The sequence below is a fragment of the Denticeps clupeoides genome, chromosome 18 (assembly GCF_900700375.1).
Source record: "Denticeps clupeoides chromosome 18, fDenClu1.1, whole genome shotgun sequence".
NCBI lineage: Eukaryota > Metazoa > Chordata > Actinopteri > Clupeiformes > Denticipitidae > Denticeps > Denticeps clupeoides.
This window is the reverse complement of record NC_041724.1, coordinates 1,687,975-1,708,000: the sequence shown is the minus strand read 5'-3', so window position 1 is coordinate 1,708,000 and position 20,026 is coordinate 1,687,975. Positions and strand designations below refer to the sequence as shown.

Sequence of the window (20,026 nt, the reverse complement as noted above, 5' to 3'; positions counted from 1 at the left end):
CATGTTCAAGAAATTTAATAAAAACACACAAAATCCACACGTTTAACTACAACAAGAAATGATGGGCATGCAAATGCAGAATATAAACCACTGCGTCTTCAGAAATAAAAAAAAAAATATTAGAAGGTCATGAAAAGCATATAACACAAGTATAGATTTAAAGTAGAAACCAGAGAAAATGAGGTGTAGAGACGTATCTGTTAGGGTCCACTTAGGGTCCAAAAATCTCCATATTCTGTGTTGATGCTAGTGAATAGTTGATTGATGGGTATAATATGCCCTTCAGTCACCAGATGTCATTTTAAACAGCATCTCCGAACCAGTGCTCCTCATATGCATGCAACTCCTGTGATTGAAACATGTCTGCATGCATCTGGGCCACGAATATTAACGTCAACCACAGAATTCTACGAGAATAGAGAAGTTCAGGCTACTTAGTGGCTGCAAGTAAAGTAAACGCTTTGAATTTTGTCTGAATTTATTAGACTGGCCAACACCAGCCGGCAGACCCTTAAATGTCAAAATTCTAGGAATTCTAGGAACGTGAGAAACAGGTACGAGAGAATCTGGTGCCTCATGGCGGTCCGGCCATTTTGGTTTTTCCTCAGTCCATAGGTGCTCAGGCAGCAGCGCATTATGAAAAATTAAAAGGGGGTGAAATCATCCGCATCTTCAGAGCGTTTGGCAATTTACATCGAGACCATTCCCATCCGGATTCCACAGAACGCCTCCCTCCGGATTCGCACCGCCGATCTCCGCCTCAGACCCGCCCGAGCATCCGCGCGATCCACCAGTTGCAGGGCATGACGATCTGGCAGATCACCCGTCCGCCCTGGTAGTAGTACGGGTACGGCCAGTACCCTCCCAAGGGCTCGTGGTAGCGCTGGCAGTAGCGGTAACCACGGCGACAGTACTGGCAGCAGTAGCCCTGCTCGTCCAGGCTGTTGTCCAGCTCCAGGCCGATCTCCCTCTGTGAAGGGAAGGGGAGGAGGATAAATAAATACAGTTAAATGTGTCCTCTGCATTTAACCATCACCCTGGGTGAGCAGTGGGCAGCCATGACAGGTGCCCGGGGAGCAGCTTGTGGGGACGGTGGCACCTCAGTGACACCTTGGCGGATCGGGATTCGAACCGGCAACCTTCTGATTATGGGGCCGCTTCCTTAACCGCCAGGCCACCACTGGCCCTGCAACACATCACCCGCTTAACGCCGGAAGCTCTGACAGGTAAAACGCTGAAAGCGGGCGGCCTTGATTCGACTGACGGGGTCATGAAACAAGATGCGGGACCCTTGACCTTTCCATTATGCCAACGGCGCCATTAGCGCTACCTGATCCGCGGGGCTCCTCAGCCCCTCGCGCCTGGCAACCTTCAATCAAAGCGAGTTTGACACCGCTGGCCAGCGAGATAATTACACTTCCCCCGTTTCATCTTCGACCTCCCGCGCTCTCCCGCACCACGACCACGCGGCGACGAGCCTTAATTCAGACGGGCGAATTAAACCCGGCCCCTACCTCGACCCGCTCTCCCGACCTTGGCGTAGAGTGGATGCCACGTTCCTCCAGCGATTAGCAGAGCAATGATCGCCTAACAGGAATTGGTTTATTTGCGCTCGCCGCCAGGTTCGGAATTTTTATAAGGGCTAAATGAAAGCCGAGCGAAAGGTAAATTGGGTGGAATTAATGGCACTTGGCTCTTTCCATTGTGGCGGTCGGCGCGTGGCCTCTCCACAAGTGGCGTGCCTTTGATCGAGGGCGCCGTTGGAATTACGTGCGGAGAAGAGGCACTTGGCGGCGCCTGTGGAAAATAAAGGCCGGCGCTTCATCCCCCCGTACAAGATGCCCCTTGTGGGACCTGCCAGTCTCCCTGATTAGAAATACACCTCAGTTGAGGCTGTAGAACGTTCCGTGAGCGTGCACACCGCTACTCCGCTGCCCTTTGACCTGGATGTTAGCATGGAAGCTAATTAGCGTTAGCATTTCCACCGCTCAGACATCGAGAAGAACTGAAGAGCCCTCCAGCTTTGGAGTCGTCTATAGAACGTGAATTAGTGTCTTCCTAAGAGGAGTAAATTTACCTCAGCTTGTACCTCGAACAACAAACAAGTCAAAGCTCCTCTTAGTAGAAGACGGAACACGAAGGGCTTGTACTTTTGCAATTTGCTTGGAGCAGCTATTTTTTTCCGCCTAAAATGATTTGTCTTTGGTTGTTTGTGCATCAGATGACTTATGGGATAGTTTCCACACTGCAACATCTAAAAAAATCTTAAGTTCCAGGTAACGCTCGACTTCTACCATACATTTTACAATGTGCTCTGTTCTTGCCCACTGTAGATGAGTGATGTTAATAGGGGTGCGTATTGTATTTTCTGTTTCAGCATACTGTCACATGCCAACTGTGTACACAAGTATACTTGCATTTTGTTTGCCTGTGATATAATTATGGTTCGCATTTCGTGGTTTTTATTTTGGGGTAATTTCCTGACATCTGCTGCATACAGTGTGTTCTGACACTCAGTATCAGACTATTGGATCTTCAAGTATTATTATGCGAATAAATGCACATTGAGGCTGTGCTGGTGGCTCCAGACTCAGTGTTGCCAGATTGGGTGTATTTCATTGCTACACCCTTGTTGTAGTATTGTGAAAACCAGTTCTTATATAACTATGATCATTTAAGTTGTGGCACAAGTTAAGTACTTATAAGGTTCTTCTATTGGTTCTCTGTGCGTTTTGGTGTTCTTTTGGACGTTTTGACACGAAAATTGATAGGAAATCTGGCAACATCGGCAGGGACCTTCTCTCCATACCAACTTCTTTCATTTCAGCGCAGATTAAGCTGTTCCTACATCATGACCTTCTGACTACTGCATGTTTGTTGAAGTGTTCCGTTACTGATCTGTGAACGTACAAATTCATATTACAGATGCGACAAGTGAACAGCTTCAGCAAAATCAAAATCACAACAAATCAGTCAGCAACATTCTTAATTATTCTTATTCCTGAATATGGATTCAGATATTTAAAAATTCGACCTGTTAATGGTGGTTTTCATCTTGCTAATGAATAACAAACATGGGAAACTTACCAAGAATTATGCAATTTAAGAAATTTTATCTCATCTCATAGGATTTGTGACAAGTCGTAAAAAAAAGATGTGGAATGTAACTTTGTGGCTTAAGCTTTTATCGGGGTTCATAACAGCGATTACATCCCGCTATGCAAATAGGGGGCGGGGTGTCTGAAACTCTCATCTGCTGCAAGGTGGCAGACAAAAACAAAAGAGAAACATGTTCACTGACGTTCTGACTTACGACTGTTAGCAGTGCTTGAATGCAATGACTGATTTATGACATCTGTCAGCCCCAGGGTCGCGTCCATATGCGCGACAATTAATAATGTAGCCAGCAGACAATGACTGTCGGCGTGCCGCACCCTTTCATCAGGAATAGCGTACTCTTCAGCTCAGAAGATGGTAGAGAAAAACCCATCTAGTCAAATGACGTGCGATTTTTTTTTTTGGGGGGGGTGATAACAAACGGACATTGAGTGGCATTGTTCCTCGCAGGCAAATTAATCAAAGCCACCTCTTTGCACATATTAATCACTCTACCTTTGAGTTCCCAGTTATTTGGCCGTGTGGGTTTGATCAGGCCTGACTGTCATGGGTATATTCCCCTGCCGCTCGCAAACAAGCTGCATTCATTAAAAATCATTTACGCTCATTGTTTTTTGCAGTTGAAAGGAAATGCTTTTATGTTCTCGATGTTCTAACTGCACATTTAGTCGTCTTTCTCGGGCGCTTGAGACATGCACGTTACTATCAGCACATCTTAGTGATTTTGAAATGAGCTCGGATTTGGGTTTTTACGGTGCATGACTGCCGAATGAAGTTTCTTGAAAGGTAAACCGATGCGGAGTCTGCTACTGTAGCCTTACACTGATCAGCTGTAACATGACAGGTGACAGGAATATCATTTATTATCTTGTCACTGTGTCACCTGCCAGTAGGTGGAGTGCATGGAGGAACATTTTGTCCTTGAAGTTGATTGGTAGTAGACAAAAACGGAGAAACCCCTTCTTAAACATTCACTGGGCATAAAGGATCTTCTGCTGGTGGCACAGCAGGTACCTCCAGAGGTCTAGTGGAGTCCATGCTTGCACAGTTTTCCAGGTTTCTTTTTCAGAAAACAAAATGGCCTTTATAAAATCCATTCTATGGTGGCCTACGTCTGTCTGTCTGGACACACATAATCATTTTTGACATACCACCTTAGAAGGTTAATGCTAATGCTCTGATAAATGCTCTAAATGTAAATGTGAATGTAAATGATTACAATAGTGAACAAAGCAGCCGATACGGTAAAAAGATGAAAAAAAACTGATTCATTCAACAAACTTCACTTTCCTCATACAAGAAATACGAAATTTGCTTCTTGATTCTTGGCTCCACCTGAGTCTCCATAACCGCCACAGAATCGGGGCGTCCACACTTTAACTGTTGCATTAATACACGTCTTTCGCTGCCAAAATCAATACAGATCGCAACATGCTGGGTAACGGTAACTGGACAGCGTTGTCTTCATACCGCCGGGTTTAATCAGCGCTCCATCGAGGACATCCGACCCGGAATCCATTCACCGGACCGAAGGTGGGGGGCCACGCTGGAGGAAGGCCCAGTCCCCTGCGAGGCTCGTCCTCGTGATGTGGGTCAAGGACCGTGACGCGGGGGACAGTTACTCAGTCTGAAAGAATGAGGGTGGCATCAAGGCGGCGCCGGCGGTGGCGAAAGGTCGGCCTGGTTTTTTTTTTTTTTCCTGCCGCTAATTTGTTTTATGAGGGAAACTCGGCAGCCAGGGCCGGTGACAAGAGCCGACGTTCCCCGGCAGGAAGGTCTGGAATATCTGCCGGGCCTCCGCAACTCCCAATTACCGGGGAGCCTCTATCTCTCTCCGCTCAACAAAGGCCTTTGTTATCAGCCGGCCCACAAACACCGCCTGGCTGCGCACGGCGGCGGCGGAGGCCCCGTTCCCAGCTTTAATTATACGGAACGCCGCAGCCCCGGCGACGGGGAAGAGGAGTCGGGAGCGGAGGTGTCCCTGGTCCTCTGCAGATAAAGCCGCCTTTTCTTGTCAGCTTCCTCCGGCCGCCGCCGGGCCGCGCGTGGGTGTGGCGCGGTGCTCGTGCGCCAACGCAGGTAGAAAAGAGAGGGAAGAAGAAGTCGAGGGCCATTTGTCACGCCACGGCCCGCTCGCCCGCCAGAAATTAAAATATGATTAATAATCTCCTGCGTGACCCTGGGAGGTTCTCTTTGTACATTGGTATGCTGGACGAAGGAGGAGAAGAGGAGGAAGAAGCGTTTTTGTTGGCTCTTCGGGGAGAAGTCGGCGCCTTTGAAGGCTAAACACTCCTCTCCGTTAATGGAGTCTGGAGTGAACCGGCCGCATTTAAAGAGAAATACAGAGCCATTTCAAAAGGTCTGTTTTAAAGTGGAAGCCGCTTGGTGTTCGTGGGTTCTGTACTCACGTAGTCGTTTACAGGTAGGTGGTCCAGAACGTCCCTGACCTTGCGCTGTCCCCTGGCATCCGCGTCCGTCTCGTCCTCCCCATCGTGGAAGTCTGCATCTGTTTTAAGGAGACACATCAGTCGGCCTGCCCCGGGGACATCTCCTCAGATGGCCGAATTCCGGAGCGCGGCGGCAGCTTGGAAAATGGGTCAGTTGGTGCTTTTTCGTGCGGTCAAGGAATTAATTAGTCTGTGTGAACTGCCACCGAGTGGACAAGGCGAGGAACTGAGGCTTCGTGTGGGGACGCTGATCCCACGCCCCCGGGATGCTCGGTTTTGGAATGTAAACAGGGGTGCATCTGGGGCCACATGAAAATCACATCTGAGCCAAGATGGCCGTTCTGATGTGTGAAATTTTCTTTTTTCTTCATTCCAATGCAAAAATTTCTGTAGCTTCCAGTGTCCAAGAGCCAAGCTGATGGCAAATCAAATTTAAGCGTATGGTGGACACATGTCCATGTTGACTCTCGGTAACCCACTTAGCAGATCTACAGTAGGACAGCGGCCCGGGTGGCCTACCTCGGAACAGGCTGGGATGAATCCAGTGTATGGGCAGCTCCTGACACACTTCCCAGATCTTGGACTTGAGCAGGAAGGCGGGATCAGTGATCGGCTCCTCAGAAGGGACCCACAGCACAGTGTCCTCCAAGTGGACGTCCACTTTTTCCATCTCCTCCACCTGCTGAGGACACACACACATACACACACACATTCACGCAACTCCTTTATAAAGTACTCGGTATTCTATTCCACCTTCTGGTCCACAGGAGACCACTGGCCTTCAGGCGTTCTCTCAGCAGTCCCAGATGTCCACTGAGAAAAGAAGAAGGACTGACTGCTAAGCATGACTTCAATACAGCTTGACCCTCTGAAAGACCACAACGGGCCTTCTCAAATATCCCACCCGTTTGCCTTTTCATTTAATTTTCTTTATTTCTTCTCCGCTGTGACTGCGGAACGTTGCTGGCCAAGCGTTTCAATTTCCGATGCAATGAGGCCATAAAAAAATAAATACAAAAAAAAATAATAAAAATGACTCCGCTGTACTTGGGAGGACTGATGTGTGATCACATGCGACAGGGACAATAAAATATACCGTCGTAAGTAACCCCCCTCGCCGAAACGGCCCCCGCGCCCCCAATGCTGCCGTCGTTAAGCCATTAATATGCTTAATTTGTTGATTCTGCAGTTCATGAGCTGTAAAGCAAACTATTATTGCTTAATGATAGGGAAGGCATGCCATTTCATATCTAATAGAGATGTATGTGAGGCCTGGTCGAAACCTGTGGCCGTATTGCGCCGATTTGTTTGTTCGGCTGCGAGTGCGCGTGCAAATAAACCCGCACCTCTCATTCCGCCGTTAATTAGCGAAGAAAGGAATTCAAAAGTGGCCGACTTGACGAATGTTGTTACAGGGCGATTTTCTTCCAGTCGCCGGCTTAATTGCACATTAGTTAAGCTTGACGTAGAATAGTGGGGCGAGAGAGGAAGCCGCTACCATTAATTTTAGGTCGTGCTCTCTCTCTCTCTCTCTCTCTCTCTCTCTCTCTCTCTCTCTCTCTCTCTCTCTCTGGCTTCTCCTCCTCAACCTGCCGCGCTTGTTTTATTAGAATTTATTTTCTCAGACGGATGCTGTTCGGTGTAAAGTGACACCCCGGTGACCTGCGCACCGCGAGGAGGAGGAGTGCTCAACCAAGCCTTTGACACTCTTCGTCCAACCCCGGCTCCCGACACATCACACCAAACTAATGATGACTCCAAGGGCAGGTGTGTGTGTGTGTGTGTGTGTGTGTGTGTGTGTGTTCGCGTATGGGAGGGATCTGTCTCCTGCCACCACCTCCACCACACAAATTTTAATCTGAGGCAGCCTCACAAACAGCTCTTCTTTAATTGGACCCCTTAGCTGCTGAAGTAAGGCAATAAAAAAACGGGGGTCGCGCCGCCATAACTCCAAAAGAGAGAGAGAATACCGTTCAGAGGTTACAAAGTGACCAGTGACGTGTGACAAACGGGACCACGTGGGACGGGTTACAATTCGGCCGAACCCCAATTACGCAGGAATACAGTACACGGTAATGCTGACTGCCATCATTCCCATAGGTCACTAATCCCTGTACGCGTCCTCACATCGCCCGCCAACTTTTACCTCACATCAAAGTTTCAAAGTGAGGAAATGATTTAGTTTAGTTATTTTCCATTTTTTTATGGTGATGTCATTATGGCTCAACTGAACATGTGGTCTCCTTAGCTACTGCGTATCAGAAGAGCGTGACAGTGCTGCTTCTGTGATGTTCCATGATCTTAATAAAGGGAATAATATAAGAAGCTGTCTTAATGGAACAACGTAGGACCAACTTATCTCATATCTTAAATGGTTGCGTGTTTCCAAACGTTAACACTAAATATTAAGAAGATTTAGAAGGAGACAAATCATCTGTATGCTGAAAGTCCACCTTTATTTGGACAGATCTGGTGGTAATCGCTGAGATATTTGCCACCAGAAGATGCCCTTTAGATGAGGTACCAAGATCCAAGCCTGTCGTGGTTTTTCTTTTTTTTGCCATTCTGTCAAGAAGATTTTTTTATTATTATTATTATTTGGAGCTACATGAATGTGACGTGGGCGGTGACAAATCTGGTAACGCACAGTTGTTCCTGCTGCAGGAAAGCCTGCGATTCCATCTGAGGAGCGGGCCAGCAGGACGCCAGACAGGTCGGGAAAGAAAGCTCGGGGATTAGCGCTTTCATCATTTTCTTGGAGAGAATAAATAGAAAATTTCTAAAAAATTCACGTCCGTCACCTGCTTTTTTTACATTTTTTTTTTACTCTGGAGGCCGGGATATTTTCCTTATCGGCCGCTCGCAGTTTCTCCCGCGCCTGCATTGTTTTTTTTTACAGGCCCGACAGCGAGGCGGCGTTCCCAGCATTAACCCCTCCTTTTCCCTCGCACGGCGTCAGGCCCCAGCTTTCCCGGCGTAAACACCTCGGATGTAGTTTACGCCGGGGGATCAGATGTCAACAGGAAAGGTTCTCTCATATATATATACATACATAAACGGCTGCATGAGGTTAATTCAACTCCACCGGCGCCAGGACTGACATTTTTCATCGCCGCTATATTGCGTGGGTGGAGCACAGGCGGGCCAAGGACAAATACAGTGTTTTTTTTTATTTTTATTTTTTTCAAATGGCAGACGCGCCGGAAAAGCAAATTGATTTTGCTAATGAACTTTTTCTTTTTCTGTGGGGGAAGAAAAAACAAAAAACTAGCAATCAATTGATTGTAAGCATTCGCTCAAATGTCAAACGCCTTTTCCGGGTTTCAAAAGCGGGATGTAATCAACTTTAAACTATAAAATTAAATACGGTGTAAAAAGCTTTAAAAAAAAAAAGGTCCGGGACACAAACTGAGAAATTGATGCAATATCATATTATAATTTTTTTCATTGTTGTGTTAGGAATTGTCGACCCTTCTCCACCTAACGCTTAGTGGGTATAGTTTACAATGAACTAGACCCGACCTGGGCATTTTATCATATTTGATTCTGGGATTATTTTATTAATACAGACACGCTGAGTAGAGTCCGGAAGTTTGAAGGCCCAAATGTCGTCTCGTGCGAAATAAAGGAAGGTGGATCCAGAATGCCGCAGGTTTTGAGATGACGAGCAAAACAAGGAGTTGCTGCAAAACTTCTCACATTCAGGAATGCCGCTCAGCTGCCGAGGCAAGTTATGTCATATCGTACACGAGAGTCCAGTGCTTGGTGGAGGAGAAGCAGGCTTCCACTCTCCCTAGTTCTGAGTCTGTGTTGAAAATAAAATGACGAACTTGATAAAATGTCATACTTTTTTTCCTGTTTATGAATTGCATTTTTGACTTTCTCCACCATATTCTGAATTTTTTTGTACTCTTTTGAGCACCAGTAGCATAATGAACATTATATAATTTACTGCTCTTTACAGAACGCTAACTGGACCAGAAATGGTGCACTGATGCTGAGCTTTTGCATCATCTGCATATTTTCTGTATAACAGAGTCACTTGCATGGAGAGCAATCAAAGGAAGTCCGCATAAAGAATATCTGAGATGCGCATGTTCCATATTTATGGTTCCAAGAGGGACGTTTACTAGGACAAGCAATTAAACACAATGATCATGATTCATTGTGATTAACTCTTACGACTAAATCTTGCGATAATATTTAGGACTATTGCAGAGGCAGGTGTGGGAAAGCGACTCTGGTTGTAACAGAAGGCGTCAACTGAGGCCGAATTGAATTGTGGGTGAAAAAGAAGTGAAAAACGGGTGAACCTCTCAAATGTGGAGCAAGCACCAGCCCATCAGATCTCTTTAACGTTGGCCAATCACTTTGGCTTATTGCAGGTTGAGTGGTCCTGTTGTCGTGGAAACAATGATTGGTTGCACAGCTGACACGCCAAGTTTACGCCATTCATTTATCTAAACGTGTAAAAATAATTGGTGTGTTAATGTTTACAGCCTTAATATTTACCGTAAATGTGAAAATTATTTGCCAACATATTTCACCTTTTGGTTACCAGTAGAGTATATTGTGTACTTAATTATTACATGCGTTAAAACTTTGTGTAGGTCACCAACGTTTCTGTTGCTACTGGGTGCATTTTTACTACTGCTGAAAGGGGGGACACCTTGTCATCCTAGTCCCCGACCAACACAGCCGTAATCGGTGATTTTTGCTCAAGATCAGTGATGTTGGAAATCGGCAGAGCCGGCGCTACTATAAACCCGAGCGAAGTGGCAGCCTTCGCTTTATCGTGACCCAACACACAGCACGCTACAGACATCGCTGTTCTCGCCCCGACGCCACAAGCATTGCGGGCTTAACCCCGGCAGGCTCCCTTAAATGAAAATTCCCGTCCTCTGTCAGATAGAGGGTCCTCGCTAGCAGCAGCTTTGGCTAATCCTGCGCCATGTGTCCCCCGCGCTCGGAGCAGATCCCCAGCTCCGGTTCAGCCCGGGCCCCGCGGGCCCCTGATTGATTTCACATCTGCGAATTACGGCCCGACAGAAAAATCTAATTAGGTTTCACAATGTGCGGGACTGGGAAAAAAAATGGCGGCAAAATGGCAACGACATATGGCACTTGCCTGGCAATTAGTATCTGTAAACATGGATCAGACATTAAAAAGATGAGGAACGATGGTGCACCCCCCCCCCCCACCATAATGCCTTCTGTTCCACCAAGTCAAAGAGGCTATTTCAGAGCAGACTTGACAATGGATGGAGCCAAATAATAATTAATCAAGGATTCTCGCGCTCATCTCTCAGAAATATAAATGACACCACGTGGGCCGAGACGTGGCGCATATGAAGATCTCCAGCTCGGCGCGACGGGATAAATTGGATGTTCTGAGTGATGGAAGCGGGCCCATCGCTCTCGGCGAGCTTCACTCGCGGCGGCCGCTAGGGCCGGCAGGGGCGAGATGAATCGCTCCGGTCCTGAGTGGAAGTGAAATTTACGGAGCAAACATCTTCAAATGCCATTTTAATGGCTCACCTCTCCCAAGGACTGCGATTTTCTCCTTAAGGCCATTTGGACTCAGCCTTAAGAGCTGGTGATTAAAAATTAATATTGGTTCAGGATTGACGGCAAACACCATTTGATGTGCACCACAAAGGCTTCATGGGTCTGTGGGCTTTCTGCCGGTTTCACAGAGCGTCCTCTGTGTGCACGGGGAAGAGGGTTGGAACGCCAGGAGCTTCCATCTCATGTCTGGATTCCTGATGATTACGCTTTGTTTATTCGTTGGGACCGAGTCCCCGGGAGATAATAAGGCCGCGACGCACCACCACGCCAGCGTCTTCCACCTCCGCATCTTCAAGTCTGGGCAGCTCCTTGGTCTGGCTCCTGATGTAGCATCTCTGGTGTTTGGAGAACCGGATTCCCGTTAATCCCTGGAGATTGGACAGGAAAGACAACTTAATTATGCAACATTAATTAGTGAGTTTACCTGCTGTCAAGCGCATTTTCACCAGCCCCCCCATTAACCTTTTATTAACAACCTTAAAACCAGTGATCCTTTTAAATCTGTCTACAATATTTCTGTATTGGCAAGTCATTTTTTTTTTTTACTTTTTTTTACCTTCAGATGTTTTCGTAATTTAATTAAATCAAGATAAAATTGTTCAATGTAAACTTTTTTTTTTTTTTTTTGCTTTCTTCATATTTACAGCCAATACTTTTTTTTCCCCAAATTACCATGTTTTAGATGAACTTGCGCTAATAAAATGTTGCAACTGTATAATTCAACACTCAACCTTAATGTCACAACCATGCTGGCATGACAAGGCAGGTGCACGGAGAAGAGGACGAAGAGGTGACGAGAAGACGTGGAAGGAAGGACGTAATCGCATGGCATCGTGAAACCGGGGTTTAATTGTGAAGCACAGGACAGGGGAGACATCCGATGCCGCCGGTGAACATGGGACATAACTTCCAGAAGCGAACAGGGCAGCTTTATACATTTGACACAGGTGAAAACGATTAGGGAACATTACACAGGACAACCGTGAAACTCCGGTCCGGAGTAACCCCTTTCTGACCGGCTCGTGACACTTAACCTCGAGCGTCACTTTTAGATGGACGATCCATTAGAACTGTTCTGGTCTTGGCGGAAGGAATCTGGTTAAACGGCAATGCAGCTTTTAATATCTGTCTGCTGGCCGAGTGAAGAGCTGATGAAGCAGTTTTGCCAATTGTAGTCTTTGAAAAGGCCGCACCAGATCATTCATAATCAGCTCCATTGTGGTGTATAAAGCTGATGTTCAGCTACTGAAGACCCTCTTCTGTATCTGATCGATACCTTCTTTCGGAGCGGAGTGTCCTCGAGCCTTCAGGCGCCTATTGAATCCCACCTTTTCACGTTCCCGCGTTATTCATTCGCGATTGTCCGCCGTGCACAACTCCAGTCTTTTTGATTGAAAGCATGAAAGCTGTTTCTCTAGACGTACCATTTTTTTAAAAACCAGACGCCAAATAAGAGAACAGTGGCGTGCAGCGATCCGGTGTCACGAGGAGCCCTGATTTCATCTTGAATTGAATTATTTCTGCTTTTGAACATCTTTTTCAATGTCACGGCTCACACCCATCTGTTGGGCGAGGCGTGGACGACGCCAAAGGAGATCGGGATGACACCAATCACGGCGAGCGTGCAAAAAAAAAAAAAGGAGTTTCTGAGCAGAGTATTAAAAAAAAAAAACCGGCATAATGTTTATGTGTGAGATTATTGTGATGAGTCGCTGTTCAATTTGCCGGAATGGCGAGCCGCTACCGAGCGGGCGGGACAATCCGGTTGATGCGACGCAATGATTACTGAACCTGGTCAAGCAGAAAATGAAGAAAAGACACTTCATTACCGGGATAAGAAATGGGAAAAGGATGTGATTTAAAGAAAGAAAACCCAACACAACAGCAACCCCCCCCCCCGGCCACAGCTCCGCCAATAATTTCTTTAAAGGCCGCCGTCATGCAGAGAGACAGCGTTACGGCAAAGCGGCTACTTGATCGGAAGCATCAATCTCGGCCGAGGTTAAAGGTCACCGTTGCCGGCGTCTTGCTGTCAGATTGGTTAATAATTAGGGCTATCTGGGAAAACAAACACGACGTGTCGCCGGGACAGAACTGTCACGCTGAAGTTGTCAGCCGTGTCCATGTCTTTTCCGAGACGTTCGTCACGGAAAGTTTGGAAACTTTTGTTTACTTTTTGTACATGGCAGAATAATGACTGGTGTGTGTGTGTGTGCTGGCGGGTACGCGGGTGCTTTATATGCTTGTTGAATTCTTATCGCTAATTCCTTTTCCCATGATTCCTTGGGGCTATTCAGAGCGGTTGCCTGAGACAATAGAGCAGAAGGTATTTTCCAGTTTTTCGGGTGCCGTTTCGAAAAAACAAGTTCTGAACTCAGTGAATGTTCACTACAATGACGACGCCTCATTTCGTTTTTCACCACAGCCACGGTCTGCACCGCGTGGAATGCCGAAAGTCTCCGCCGCAGATTTACTCCGGCGCTGCAGGCCCAAACGAGAGGGAAAACAGCCTGTCAGTGCTGCTCAACGTCTACAGGGAGACGTGGACAGGGGGAAAACTTGGATTTCTGTTGGATGTCAGAGGTGAGAATTTGTATTTTGCGTCCAATTCCACGCGGTGCCTGAAAATCTTTTAATAATTAGAAACTGAATCACAGAATAACAGAACCCAGGAGTCTCGTTGAACAAAGAGGAAAAACTCACATTTTCAAAATCGTGGACCTCTAGGACTTCGTCGCTGCTGTTCCCCATCCGGAAGATCTCAACTCGGTGGGCAGGGTCGATCTCCATCACACCGTCAGTCTCCATGCCATCCAGAACGGCTTTGTACTGGTGGTCATACACCTGCCATGGCACACATATTACACAGTTTCACATCTGTAATGGGCCCTGTTCCATTAACCAGCCAAAGCCATAAAAACCATAAAGAAAAGAAACATGAACGTAAATTCTCCGTAAATTTCACTCTGCTCCTAATCCACAATGCACACACGTGTATATAGCATATATTGATGCTGACGTTGCCTTGGTAACTTACCGAAACTCAGCCCCAATTATTCATTTCCCCGTTTTGTGTAATAAAAACAGGACACGGCTCAAAAAGAAAAGTGTGGGTAGATGAGGGTAGATGTTTGCCTTTGATTTCCACCACTTGGTGAGGTTTTTTTTATTAAACAACTGTATTAATAATTTTGCCTCCTCACAACACCAAGGAAAGGGAGGACCTGTGCTTGGACAAATTTTTTTTTTTTTATTGGATTACAGGACAAACGTGTAGGAATCTACTTGGGGAAAAGGGGTGAGGAAAGGGGGAAAGGAAAAGGCCCACTCCACACACTCCACATCTGAAACACAAAACGTCATGGCGTCAAGACCCATGTTTTGCACTTAGTTTATGGGCAAATAAATATAAAACAATCGATCAAGTTGAAGCAATCAGCCTCATTTCAATAAATACGTTTCATTTATTAAATGACCCATACAACGAGGCACAGAGAACGGGGCAGTGGTGGCGGCCCCACATTCAGAAGGTTGACTGCTTCGAAGCCCGATCCGCCTGTCATGGCTGCCCACTGCTCACCAAGGGTGATGGTTGAAAGCAGAGGACACATTTTGTTGCGTCACCGTGTGCTGTGCTGCAGTGTTTCACAATGACAATCACTTCACTTTCACTTACAAGCTGACCCCTTATTGAGCATTATAGCATGCCGTTACTGAATAATGAAGTTTCTGGCATAAAACATTTACGTGTGTTGAAAATGTGGTAACGATCCAGTACGAGCCTCCAGCAGCATATGCTTTGCCCAAAAGACTATTTATTTATGATCATGATCTTTAAAGTGAAGTGATTGTCACATGTGATTCACAGCAGCACAGCACACGGTGCACACAGTGAAATTTGTCCTCTGCATTTAACCCATCAGCAGTGGGCAGCCATGACAGGCGCCCGGGGAGCAGTGTGCGGGGACGGTGCTTTGCTCAGTGGCACCTCAGTGGCACCTCGGCGGATCGGGATTCGAACCAGCAACCTTCTGATTACGGGGGCGCTTCCTTAACCGCTAGGCCACCGCTGCCCCAATATGATCACTCTCTCTGCCATACCTGCTCACCACAGCTCCTTGCCTGCGCGGCCTTCTGCAGCACGCACGAGCGCCCTCTCACCATTCACTGTCCACAACGTTTCATACCCGCGGGCCATTAATATTCATGCCAGCGCAGGGCTATGATGAGAAATACGGCCCTGAGTTCATCTTCATCTGCCTCGGTGGCAATTTACAGTAGCAAACGCCTGCGAACGGGCGAAAATAATGAATTCCGTCTGCCGAATTCTGCCGATTGCCGGCCGTCGTCCTGGTGAAGGTGCGTGAAGTCGTACCAGCCGCATGTAATGATCCTGTATGCAATATTAGTGCTAATCGGGGCAGAAGAACGGTCGCTGCACAGAGACATGACCATTAACATGGATCAGCCACGACGCGGACGTGAAAATGGCCCGATGGGGAAGAGGCAAGTAGAGTAATTAGCTGTGATTAAGGGTAATTACACTGTAAAGATTGTGTGGACCGACAATGGGGGAATTCGCCGAGGCCACTCAGCGACGGGCCAATTCGTTTTATTTATTTTACTATCATTGTTCCCCCCCCCCCGCAGAGTAAAGAGCAGAAAGCCGATTCACGTGGGCCTTCACAATCCTTTCACGTCCTGGCCAATGCGCTGAGCGCCAGACGTAATGACTCGATTGGCGGAGCTCTGAAGTCTACAGCTGGGGATTTAAGACCCCGCTGCGACGCGACGTTTATGCCCGTATCCCTGTGGCAAATCATTGGCTGAGGGATGAGTCCATTGAGCGCCGCATCGTGCCTGCAACGTCCGCAGACGACGGCGGGACTGGAGACGGAATGCTTTGGCGTGATGGAATTTCAAGCAGAAATGCGGCAACGCAATTGTAACACTTTTGCGACTTTACACGCCACTCCGTGTAAAATGATGGCTGTTTCACGAGTCAATCTTCAATTCTAAGCCTTCATTATATCGGTCAGAAAATTTGTTTACAGCCTCAAGGTTTTTTTTTTTTGCCAGCGATGTTCGGAATAATAACGCTGGCGTTGAATTATTGAATTATCTTCCCAACCCTCATGCATAGGAAAGCACAGGGAGATCGGATCTGATGCACAGAGCAAAGTCTGAAGACAATTCGGTGTATAAGCTGCTGTTGCAATGAGTTGAAAGATGGCCTTACAACAACAAGACTTTCTGGACGTTGCACAATCTCCCAGGTTTACTGTGCATGTGTCAGGCATTCTGAAATATTACTTCTTCTTGGGCGGACGTGTAACTGTAGAGTAAATTAGTGCATTTAATAATAATAATAAAAAAACAACACACGCCAGCTCGACCTGGATGGAATCCACACATCGTGAAGAATAGAAACTCCAGGCTTATTTCCCCTGCAGTCCTCAAGAGCCAATTCAAGATGGATATGTGCAACATCCACTACCTAAACATAATAAAATGAGATTTTTGCCAATCCCAGAAGATCTTGTGGAGTCCGGGCAGAGCGGAATAGGAAATGAGCGAAAACAGACTCCCGACTCATAAACAGAAACAAGAAATATAAACTCTCCACCTCGCTGGCCATAATGGAGAAAGAAAAAGACCAGCCTCCAGTCGCAGGAGAGCAGAGACAACAGAGAGAATTCCAGTCTAAAAGGAAATAAGCTGGACTCTTCATCCAGGAGCTACGTGATGGGTCCAGCCGACGGACATTGCTCATGGATGAACACGTGCGATTGTTGCGTCAAGGAAGCCGCACTGCATAGCTGCGGAAGAGCCAGCGGGCGTGGCGCATTCCGTCTCTCATTCCATCTCCACCACCGACAGGTGCATTAATATGGGGGTGGTAGTAGCCTAGTGGGTAACACACTCGCCTATGAACCAGAAGACCCAGGTTCAAACCCCACTTACTACCAATGTGTCCCTGAGCAGGACACTTAACCCTGAGTGTCTCCAGGGGGGACTGTCCCTGTAACAACTGATTGTAAGTCGCTCTGGATAAGCACGTCAGGAAAATGCTGTAAATGTAAATTTATTCGTCCACAGACCTCTGCGCTAAAACAGATTTCTTGACATTCATTTTATTTGAATGTAGATGTATGAACAAAACAAAAAAATAGTGTAATGTATAATCGCTCATTGTTTGGAATGGGACAAAACCTTATTTTGAGTGTGATGCTGAGGTGACACTGGACTAGCAGGTGGCACGATTGAAAGTGAAAGTGATTGTCATTGTGATACACTGCAGCACAGCACTTAATTTCACTGCATTCATTAAAGGTCCCCTGACATTAAAATTGCACTTTGTGAGATGATGGAACATTAATATGATTTCCCCCAGCCTGTCTATGGTCCTGCAGTGGCTAGAAATGGCGACAGGTGTAAAGAGTGTTTTGGTCGTTCTGCTTCAACTTCCAGAGAGCGACAGCTCAGGTGGTCGGATCTGGAATTTGTCCCCTTATGACGTCACAAGGGGAGAAACCCGACATGACTTCCCGTCTGCGCCAAACATTGTGGTTGGTGGATGGTGTTGATGAAGTCATTTCTGTGAATTCCACCTCAACTTCTACAGGCCGCTCTCCTCCTCGCCCCGCCTCTCTCCTCCTCATTAGCATTTAAAGCAACAGCAAGGCACCAAGGCTGAATTTTAGCAAGTGACTTCAGATACAGTATTAGGGGACAACTAAGACTGATATAAAAGCAAAAACCTTTTTCAATTAAAAGCACTGTTATTTCACCATGTTGAGTGCCTGTACTTCACTCTCCTCCCAACATGGCATGATATTGGTGGCTTTTAAATTTTAATCTTCAATTATTCCAAAATGCTTGTTCGAAATCAAACCTTGTAAAGGGCAAGTAATTTTTTTTGCATTTTTCTTTTGCAGCTGATGTCAACTACATCATGTATATGTATATTATAGTATAATATGAAGCATGAAGGAGGCCTTTAATGGACTTTGTTGTAGAGAAACAAGATCATTTAATTATCTGTGCAATCATAAAATCTTTATGTAAGAAATAAAGTTTAATGTAGGAAAGAAATACTGTTATAATGTTGTTTGTGATAAATCCATCTGACAGAGGGCCGGGGGAAGAGTGTGAATTTCACATATCCAGGTCCAATAATAAGAGATTTACCAGGAAAAATAATCAAAATTAATACATAAATGGGTCATTTCATAGTCCCTCTTATAACAGTTTGTGATAAATTTGTCATCACTTGGGTTCAGAATGATAAAAGGGTTGTGTGGGTCATGGATGTGATGAATGAAGACATGAAATCACAAGAGAATATGAAAAGAAGCATCCCACGCTTTAATTATACCAATTTTTGAATGCTATTTAGGTGCTTGTGAATGTGTGTTGCCATGATTATCATTAAAAGGGCCAATGTTTGGGACCTTATTTTGGCATTTTATAATGTAGTGGGGGGATTTTTGTATAATGAATAGATATGAAATGATCGTGGATAAACCAGAATATTAGACCACAAAGACAGTAATAAGCAAATAATTTGATCTATTAGTAAAAAATCTGAGTTCATTGGAAAATGACTCAGAACTTGTTGCGTCCGATTGAACTGGTTCCTGCCAATTAAAGACATGTTCAGAGGAAGTGTCCGGATCTTGGGTTTTCAAGACTGCTTGTTGTGCTGCGTTACATTTGTCTTCGCGATAAGCCGTTTAAGGAACTACTTGGGTGTCATGTGTCTGATTCCAGCAGCTTCTCGCCTAGTGACATCAAACGGAACAGCGTACGTCTAGCAAAGCCTGCCCTCCTAGCGTACGACTGATTGAAATGTCTGCACTGTGGCCAAGTCAATTAGTTTTGGAATTCGGTGGCAGGGTTTTGAGATTTCCTTTCTCCCGGCCTCCGCAGGGCGCCTCGGCGTTCCATTCAGGGCTACAACAGAACCCTTGTACCGCCGCAAATTATGATTTAACTGGGCTGCAACGCTCACTGCTCACATGGGTGGTCACATGAGCAGAGCAAATTTCTCCCTTGGGTTGAGCACTCCTCACCACTGTTGTTTTTTGGAGATTGCATACGTGCATGTGTGTGTGTGTGTGTGTGTGTGTGTGTTCTTTAAGTGCCTATATATGTTTAAAAAAAAAAAAAAAAAAACGTGTACTGTGCTACCGCCCGCACAGCTCAACAGCTATATCTCTCTTATCCACCCCACAGCATGCCGGCCGCCATTATGAAAATGAAAGACTGCTTTATTAAATCCGCGCCGCGACTTTCATCTCTCAGGGAATAATTTCCCCCCAACCCGCTCAAACAGAAGGAGCTTCTGCTCAAGCAGAGAGGCCAGTAGATGAAGAGTAATGGCAAAGCGAGTGCTTGTGTCTCCCTCCCACCCTGGTGACAACAACGGGAGCAGTAGAAGAAGGAGGCAAAGGTCAAACGAGGAACCGTGCGGTCAGAGCTGCAGTGGAGAAGGTCCAGATGGTGCTCACATGTACAGGGTCTGCTGCTGGGGAAACATTTCCCATATAGTTGTTACGGAAGGCCGCATCTGGTTGGTGTTTAGAGCATTGTGGAGATCACTAAAAAATTATATCTCACATCGAAGACTACTGGAAGAGGGAGATGGACCCTTCAATGCCCAGAAGAGGTTATTTCTGATGTTATTTAAGTGAAAGTGAAGTGATTGTCATTGTGAAACAGTGCAGCACACAACGGAATGTGTCCTCTGTATAAAACCAACCCCCTTTTGAGCAGTGGGCAGCCATGACAGGCGCTCGGGGAGCAGCGTGTGGGGACGGTGCTTTGCTCAGTGGGCCACAACTGCCCCACTGTTAAGGCAACAATACAGAAAAACCTTGTACCTCAAACAC

The 20,026-nt window shown here is 46.3% G+C and overlaps 1 protein-coding gene across 2 annotated transcripts in view; it reads right to left on the bottom strand.

The window, feature by feature from the left end:
• Nucleotides 1-20,026, bottom strand: part of LOC114768133 (tenomodulin-like) — a 35,127-nt gene continuing 15,101 nt past the window's right edge. Inside the window, exons 3-7 of one of the 2 annotated variants that reach the window (XM_028960258.1) lie at nt 13,836-13,976; nt 11,393-11,500; nt 6,084-6,243; nt 5,526-5,623; nt 1-970 (exon numbers count right to left, since the gene is read on the bottom strand). In XM_028960258.1, coding sequence (XP_028816091.1) covers nt 761-970; nt 5,526-5,623; nt 6,084-6,243; nt 11,393-11,500; nt 13,836-13,976 — 717 coding nt within the window. In that variant the 3' untranslated portion in view covers nt 1-760. Of the gene's footprint in view, nt 971-5,525; nt 5,624-6,083; nt 6,247-11,392; nt 11,501-13,835; nt 13,977-20,026 lie in introns of both variants that reach the window. The other variant, XM_028960257.1, reaches the window with a different exon arrangement.